Here is a 9063-nt window from a genome sequence, read left to right as displayed (position 1 = left end):
CCTGTTCTCACATTATTTCAGTATAACTGATGGGACCAAATACCACAGTCCTTGTTCCATGCAGATTTTATCTAAAGTAAACAAGAGACTCTAGCAGCCCTACTTGGACAAATGAGGGCATATTAAAGTTACAGGAATGAAACTGTATGAAAACAAGCTGTTGTTTAACAGAACTGCTGTCCACACTGGGGTGCACCTTAACTTTATGTACGTAATGTAGGAAGGAGTAAGAGCAGCACATTTAAAAAAAAGTTCCTTTTGAGATTAAAGTTGAAATGGGCAGATTACAGTCATTGTTTCAATTCAAACAACTGACACAATTCCTATACCCTCAACAAATTTCCTTGTGTAGATCAGTTAGTGAAACAACTTGATCAGCTGTGTTATTGTGTATTCAGATACAACATACATCGTCCTTATTGCACAAGGGTGTAAACATCAGTATTCTTGCATCTGTTCATTGCACAATTTCCTGGATGCCCTTATACTCATTACCACACTGTGTTTACGCGTTAAAAGAGCAATAACTTCCTTGCTACTAAAACTGATTCTGAAGTATGATTTCACTAACTCATGTTGTATAATAGATTACTATTTTGAGTAATGACCCCAACACTGAATACAACCTTTGCCATTGTCTGCCATCTTTGCTCTACACCTAGTTTCCCAGTACTCCTGTCTACTTTCTTCATCTCCCTCACTATCCCGCTTTTTCTTTGTTAACCTTTGTTCTTTGAATATTTTTCTTTGTAGAGCACCAAACATCTTGCTGCCAGTTTCCCTCAGCCCTGCAGCTGTCATCTGCTAACTCTTCGCTACTCCTCAGAGGCTGTCGCAACTCCTTCATGAACTCTGTGTGACATTCTTACTTCCTCAACATTCACCATTTAATCCTTGGCTCAGCCTTCACTTGTTTCCATTTCTTGATTTCTAAAGCCATGTGACAGCCTACCATCCACAGCCTAGCCACATTCTCCCCCGACACCACCTTCCAGTCTCCTCTGCCTTTCAGGTTGCACCTTCTGCAACAGATATATGGTGCTATGCATTTACTGCCTTCCTGATTTCTATTTTTTTAAACCAAGGAGATTCTGTTTTTAGTATTGGGTTTGCATACTCTGTTTTCTTCCCATCTACTGGAGAGAGAGAGAGCGAGAGAGAGAGAGAGAGAGAGAGAGAGAGAGAGAGAGAGAGAGAGAGAGAGAGAGAGAGAGGAAGTGCAGTTGCAAAGGTCTTAAGCAAACCCTCAAATCTTTATAAAACAGAAAGTTGACACAGTGGTTTAGTGAAATATGTTTAAACAGCCACACTACAGTCAGTGACCAGAGCTGTGGTCCACCATTGCAGAGAAGAAGACAGGACAAACACATCCTGCAGTGTTAAATGAAAAAGAATGAGGTCTGGCTTCCTGTCAGGCTCAGGAAGTCTCACAATATCCGAGCATTGTCTTTTATTCAGTTCAGCAGCTTCTTTGTTGCATGTTTTTCAATGACGTCCACAGAAATGTTCACAACCTGGTCAAGAATCAAACATGCACAGGTTTCGTGTTAGCCTAGATTCTCTCGGTTAAGTGATGTCTGGCTGGGTGGTTGGCATCAATCGATATTTAATTAGCAAGTAATTAATTATCAAAAAAAAAGCAAGAATGACCCTACCAATTAATCCAGATTGTCTAATAAATCAAAAAAGCTATGGCAAGTACAATTTTCTGTCAATATTACTGTCTTAATTAGGGATGGAAATCGAGAACCAGTTCTTCTAGAAAACTGGTTCCCAGTAGTCCAATTCCTTGGAATTGTTCACCTGCCTATCGATCAGGCTTATTGGTTCTTGCGCTCGCACTACAATCAACCGATATCAGTTCACGTGTCAGAGGAAGAAAAAAGTAACACCGTCTAGTGTGGACATGGACATTTAATTTATTTTTATTGCTCAAAAAGACAAGATAAATGGCAAAGTGCAAAACTGCATCCAGGACAGAAATAACCGCATTATGCTGCTGACACTAACTTCAGTACTTTGCAAGCATCAGCCAAGATAGCATGCTAATGCTAAGCTAGCCAAGAACCCAGAGTGAAAGCTGAGTGAATGCCGACCCCAGCTGCCAGACCCTGAACCTTGACAGGTAACAAGAAGATGAGCAGTTAAGCTGCAGCTTCACTTTCTACCTGTTTATGTTTCTAATCAAAATCCCTGTGGCCCTTTTTGGTGTTGGTCTTCTTTTTCTTTTGGTGTGTGGTCAGCTTTGTATTCTACTACGAGAAAGATGTTAGAGACGTGTGTCCTCATTAGGTATTTGTGTTGGTGTGTATAACCTTAGCCTCAGGTTATATTGTTAAATGGTGATTATGAGTCAGTGGGTTTCAGCTGTTTTACAGAGTAACAGGAAAGTAACGTAATGAGTAGTAAAATGAATTACTTTTTCCTGGCAGTAATTAAGTAACGTACAGCTTTAGTTTTGAGAAAAGTGTTCTGGGTAATATGTGCAGTAATTACTTTTTTGAGTAACACTGATCACAGCAAAGTGAGGAAATACCTCAACAAACATGCACAAATATTTGACCCACAGCAACAATTAATTTGCATGAATGTAATTTAAGTTTATAAGTCTGAATATTTGTAATAAATTATACATAATTATTATTTTTAGTTATTCGGTTTAGTAACATGAACGAAGTGGGCTTATTTGTGTAAACAAACAAAATGATCACGTGAGAAGTTTCAGTTTTGTAAAATCTCCAGTGAAAGCGAATTTATTAACACAGGATATATATGAAACTTTAACAATGGCAGTTCATTCATACACTGGGACACACGAAAAACGAATTCAGTTTGAATAAAATGTTATTTATATGGCACCAAACCACAACACGTTGCTTTATATTGTAAGAAAAATCCCTACAATAATACCAATTAATAAAGACTAAACAAAACCAAAAACCTAAGTATGCCCATGATTCAGTAGCTTGTACAAACCCCTTTAGCAGCAGTAGCTTGATATAATCATTCTCTGTATGACTTTGTCAGTCTGTCACATCATTGTGGAGAAATTTTGGAAGTTGCTTCAGTTTCTTGAGGTTTGCAAAAATTTGTTCATGCACAGCTCTCTTAACAGCTCAGCATTTCAGGTAGATTGTGGTCTGGACTTTGACTGGTCTCAGTGCAACACCTTCATTCCTTTCTTACTCAGCCATTATGTTGCAGATTTGCTGCTGTGCTTGAGATCATTGTCCTGTTGCATGAGCAAGTTTGAGTCAAACTTTAAATGTCAGGCAGATGGCCTCACATTTGACTCTGGAATATTTTAGTATACAGATGAGTTCAAAGTCCACTCAGTGACTGCAAGTGTTGGGTAGATAGCTTGTACTGGAAGGACTGTAAGGTGCTTGTTCAGGTTTGCAGCTACCACTCCCCGGAGTGTCGACCAGAACACTGCTCAAGGCCCGGATGAATGTTCAGAAGGGAGACAATGAAGACACCGAGGATAGTGCAGACTCTTGTATTGACTTCACACAGTTGAAGGTAACAGGGATTGTCAGAGGAGCAGGTATTGCATACAGGTTTAGGTGCGTGGGCATGGGTGTGTGTGTGTGTGTGGTCTGTTGCTCATTAACGCACACTTCTCACGGAATAACCAATTCTCTGCCGGTAATCTGGAGCAGAAAAGCTCAGGTGCTTTGCCCACGTTTCTCCCTGGACATAGTCTCTCATACAAAGCGGTGGGGTGACCTCTACTGGCCACTCTAAAAACTACAGGTGAACTAACAACTGAACAGAATAAAACCATAACTACGGGGCCTTTTGTACAGCAAGGTTCCCAGGTCCTGTGACTACAAAACAAGCCAAAGCAGCTTTACAAATCTAAGCTGTGCTTCATGATGTTTTTAGATAGAAGAAGCTTTATCCTGGCAAAACCTTCAAACAACCTTCATACCTGTTCAGAGTTTTTCTAATTGTCCTAAAGTTTAATACAGTGGAACCCTGACTTACGAATACCCCGTTTCACGAAAAATTCAAGTTACGAAGGCACTGAACGGCAATATTTTTGCCTGCCTGCCGCCAAGATGCGGTTTGTGATACATGTGGCAAGAAAGTGAGGTGTTGTGGCGACACCATTTACCTCGTCAAACACCTCAGAGTAAATCATATCACAGAATATGACAAGCGTATGTTGAGGCGAACTAAAGACGAGGAGGGGGACAGGTGCTGCTAGGGCGAGACAGACGACTCTCGAGGAGTCCTTTAGTGCTGCAGGCAGGCAACATGCTCAAATGGCGCACAACTTCAGTTTTCTGTATGATAATTCTGCATTATTAAGTGATAAGAACAAGTAATCTGACGTCCTGTAATCATTATGAAGCTATAATTTGAGATACAATAAAAGATACAGTAAAAAAAAAAAGTTTTTGTACAGAGTATCGGTATCGGATCAGTATCGCCGATACCACCCTGAATTATACTTGGTATCGGGTCGGAAAGAAAATCAGTGGTATCGCACATCACTACTGAATGCCACTTACCCTAATCAGTAAGGGCGTATTTAGTTTAGTCCTGTGAATCATACATTAAAGTTTTCCTGAAAGTCGTTTATGTTGTAATATACATATATTAAATATAATATACAATCATTTTCCAGAATTGCATTAAAGAATTATTGTATTTCCATTGTTGAATACTTGGAGGTACACCAGAAGCAACTGTACCAAACCTTTATTCTGACCTTATCGACACATATCGGCTTTTTTCATTCCCATCACTCATTTCCTATAATCATTTTAAAGGCATGCAAACCCTAACAAGAAATAATAAACACATACTGTATATATATTTCAAGTATGCTGTACATTTTTCTAGCGTGCATAAAGAAAATAAAAACTGAGTTTATAATTCATAATATATGACAGAAGCAGAAAACTGTATTTGACTATATTTTGACACAATACTGCAATTCACCACAATCTGCCAAATAAAGACCTAAAAAAAGGTGTATGAATAATCAAAGCAATATTGCAGATTATAAAACCCAGAAAACTCTGAATGATAACTGTTTTTGCTAAACAGCTAAAGAAACAGAAGATAAGGCTGCAAGCACTGATACAAGCCACAGGGTGGCGACAACAGCTGGAGGAGACCTGAAGACATGGGAAAAAAGCATATTATTATTATTATTATTATTATTATTATTATTATTATTATTATTACAAAAATAATCATTAATAATAATAGTTTACCTGTCTCGCTCTGCAACAGCTGTGGTAGTCTCCTGACCTACTGACATCCTGGATTGATAAAGGAGAGAAAATACTTTAAGTAAAATCTACTGACACGTGGTTTTATTTAAACCACACTCAACCCCAGTGGAGATGTGGAGAGCAATCCTCACATTTTAAAATCCTCTTTTTGCTACTTTTCACATCACTTAATTTTACATCAGAGTTTATAAAAGCTTTGATAAGCTGAGTATTCCCCAGTTATTACTGTGTACTTACAGCAATAACAACCACTAAGTTATAACAGAGTAACAGACTGTTTCAGACACCAATATTTCCCTCTTTTGATTTATGGGGCTTAAGTATTTTAGTATATGCAACTAGAACTTTTTTTTTTCAAATACATAAAAAACATATTTATATATTTAACATCACACTGAAAGATACATTTGTAGTTCTAAGTTTAATTTCTGTAGAACTAATAAAAAAAAAATTCACTTTACTTGAGAGAATATGAATCTTACCGTGAAAAGATGTAACAGTTGTGTGAGCTTTTCAGTCCCGACTGTTTCAAATCAATCTCAAGGTATTCGTCACCATCCGATGTAGTTTTTGTTTCCACTTGTTCCACAGTGAAAACTTCTGCTGGAGATAAGAGTATTTCATCCTGTTCTTGACCGCACACATAGTCTTTCAGGTTGACAAAGAAGCATGAAGTGAGATGTAAAATAGTATTCTCATTGACATCTTCAAGTCTCTTTAGCTCTTCATAGTCTGAATAAGCTAAAGTGAAACTTGTAAATCTCACTGTGGAGCCTTTCTGTGGTTGGTTTTGACCATCTTGAAAAACATAAACGTTCTTGCACTCCTTTGGCTTCAGCAGCCTCATGGAGTCCATCAGCAGGAAATGAAGAGACTTGAGGTTGAAGTGGTCTTCATAGATGCTAACATTTCCACCCATTGTCTCTATTGCTTTGTTCAGTGTTTGTATGAACGATTTATCCTCATTAATATAGACTGAAAGTGCAGCACTATGCTCTTTTCGTCCTTGAGGGATCTGCTTTGAACACTCAATACTTTTATTCCATGCTTTCTGAAATCCTTCACTGTTATTTAGTTCTTGTTTTAACACATCTGACTCGATGAACTTCTTCATGGCCTCTTCACGGCATCCATAGTACAGATCATCCACAACATTTGTGGTCTTTTGGACATCCAGTAGTCTTGTTTCCTTCGCAGTCACCTAATTGATATATCACATTTAAAAAGACATTTAAAAAGACATTTTTAAATGTATAATTTTTTAACCTTCTAATATTTGTTTGAATTATGATTCTTACTTTGTAATAGACAGCTATAAAAATTATTGCAGCAAGAAGCATTCTTCTTTTCTGCCCCATTTTTCTGCCTCTTCGTCTACAGACTGCAAGAAACCACTGCAGGATCAAATGCGGATAGAAAAAAGTTCTTTAACACTTTACACAGTCCAGAAACATGGAACTGACAAGATGTGAATGATCAATTATTTGTTTAGTTTCCTTTGAATATGACAACTTCAAAGTGTTAATGTTGAAAAGGCTGAAAGGCACATACCTGAAACAAGGAGAGTAAACTTGCCTTAGCACCTCACAAAAAAGGGTGCAACAAACTGCAGGGAAGCCACAAGCACAGCAGGCTCCAGGAAATTTGGAAAATATATATTATGCAGCAGTAAGTGTCATAGTAATCCAGAAGTTAATAAATTGCTTGTAACTGCATACGGTAAAGTTTGAACAGGATGTGAAACTCATGATCATGGGCCTCATAACGAGAGCAACAGGAAACAAAACAGAGTGAAAGAGCGTTGAGACTGTAAGTGGGTGTGAACATTACTGCCTTAGAGGGGGATGAAGTTAACTGTCACTGTTGCATGATAACATACTTTGCTTATGCAGACAGTGCGTGTTCAGCCCTTTAAAATAGTGAAGCCTGTGTGCTTCCAATTTGAGATCTACCGGACTGCGCTTTGGGTGGTGTCGTGTGGATCTACCACATATATGTGCTTAATAAATAATTGTTGTTGACCGGACCTGCTCTGAGTATTTGTTGTTTATTCTCAGCCCATCATAAAAGAATCGGGACAGAAATGAAATACATTATCTTACTATGCAGTTCTTTAGTCTTTCCTGTGTTAGGAAGTAACTTCTCACTGGAATACCTGATATCCAGTCATCCTGCTTTATCCACTGAGTTCCTGTAACCTTGTTCAGATTTGTTTTATAACCAGAGAAATCGCCACAGCGCTGTGAAAAAGTATCTTCCCTTTCCTGAGTTTTTCTTCTGTGTGTGTGTGTCTTTTTCCCACACTTACATGTTTCAGATCATCAAATAACTTTTAACAATTCTGTTTTCAAGGATTCAAGGAAGCTTTATTGTCATTCTCATCGCATGTTTACATGAGATGGAACGAAATTACATACCCACAGGTTTTCCACAGGTTTTCCATAAAAACAACAGAATGACAGGTAATAAAATAGTACCAAATAGTAATAAAATAATACAAATAAGTAATAAATAATACAGATAAGTAATAGAATAATACAAATTAAGTAAAGTGCAACAACCTGAGTAACAGTATAAAGTATAGAAGTGTAGGTATAAGTATTTTAGCAGCAAAGTATCTGTAGTGATTACACCACAGTAGCAGTTTCTTGTCCATTATGTATTGAGATGTCTCACAGCTTCTGGAATGAAGCCGTTTCTCAGTCTGGGGGTTTTGCATTTAATGGTGGTTTTGTTTTGAAACAATGATTCCATATAAAAGAAAAGAAAAGCAAAGTTATCCAGCCTACTGTGTAAAAAAGGTTATTGCTCCCTAAAGCTAATAACTGGTTGTGACACCCCTGGCAGCAAGAGCTGCACACAAGCATTTGGCAATGAGGCCTTCACATCTTTATGGATCAATTTTATCCCACTCTTTTTTGCAAAATTGTTTTAATTCAGTCACATTTGACAATTTCAAATCATGAACAGACTTTTTAGGACGTTCCAAAGTGTCTCGGCTTATTTCAAGTCCAGATATTGACTTGGCCACTCCAAACCCTGTTTTGATGAGCCATTCAGAGATGGACTTGCTAGTATGTTTCCAATCATTGCACTGCTGCATAACCTGAGCTCTTGAACGTCAGGGCATAAACTGATGGCCGGTCATGCTTCTTCAGAATTTTTTGGTAGAGAGCAGAATTCATTCATCCATCAAGTCGTGCAGGTCCTGCATCCTGACACAAGGATGGATGTTTTATATCCAATTCTGACCCTAGCATCCAAATGTTGCACCAGAAATCAAGATTTGTTAGAGCAGGCAATGTTTTTCAATTCAATTTTATACAGCGCCGAATCACAACAACAGCCACCTCAAGATGATTTATATTGTAAGTTAGACCCTACAATAATACATACAGACAAAATCCCAACAATCATATGACCCCTATGATTAAGCACTTTGGCGACAGTGAGAAGGAAAAACTCCCTTTTTAACAGGAAGAAACCTCCAGCAGAACCAGTCTCAGGGAGGGGCGGCCATCTACCGCGACTGGATGGGGTCAGAGAAGGAAGACAGGACAAAGTCATGCTGTGGAAGAGAGCCAGAGATTGTAAAATACTACCCAATCTACTTATTGTTGCCTTCCTATCAGCTGGAGACAGTCTGGCTATTCTCATCTGACCTCAAAACACTTTCACTCAGAGAACCGCTGCTCACTGGGTTACACAGTTTTGTGCAGGAAAATCCCAGCAGACCAGCACTATCTGCAATATTCAGACCACGTTCAGTCACTTGGACTTTATCAGGTTGTTTTCACCATGACTACATATC

At 38.4% G+C, this 9063-nt stretch overlaps 1 protein-coding gene across 1 annotated transcript; it reads right to left on the bottom strand.

Moving 5' to 3' along the window:
• Positions 1 to 4673: 4673 nt before the first annotated feature.
• LOC101479530 (ecto-ADP-ribosyltransferase 5) lies at positions 4674 to 7020 on the bottom strand. The gene is made up of 5 exons (XM_004549467.4): positions 6804 to 7020; positions 6551 to 6646; positions 5735 to 6453; positions 5232 to 5279; positions 4674 to 5132 (listed from the first exon to the last, which is right to left on the bottom strand). Exons 2-5 carry the CDS (start codon positions 6608 to 6610, stop codon positions 5054 to 5056), a joined length of 906 nt encoding a protein of 301 aa, XP_004549524.3. The 5' UTR covers positions 6611 to 6646; positions 6804 to 7020; the 3' UTR covers positions 4674 to 5053.
• Positions 7021 to 9063: the final 2043 nt, after the last annotated feature.

The sequence above is a fragment of the Maylandia zebra genome, linkage group LG6, assembly GCF_041146795.1.
Source record: "Maylandia zebra isolate NMK-2024a linkage group LG6, Mzebra_GT3a, whole genome shotgun sequence".
In the NCBI taxonomy this organism is placed as follows: domain Eukaryota; kingdom Metazoa; phylum Chordata; class Actinopteri; order Cichliformes; family Cichlidae; genus Maylandia; species Maylandia zebra.
The sequence above is the reverse complement of the archived record's forward strand: the minus strand, read 5'-3'. Positions and strand labels throughout refer to the sequence as shown.

Coding starts and splice junctions, on each gene's coding strand:
- LOC101479530 (XM_004549467.4), bottom strand. CDS start 6,610: ATGGGGCAGAAAAGAAGAATGCTTCTTGCTGCAATAATTTTTATAGCT. Junction 5,280..5,734: donor AACTGTTACATCTTTTCACG/GTAAGATTCATA, acceptor TTATCAATCCAG/GATGTCAGTAGGTCAGGAGA. Junction 5,133..5,231: donor GCTGTTGCAGAGCGAGACAG/GTAAACTATTAT, acceptor CCATGTCTTCAG/GTCTCCTCCAGCTGTTGTCG.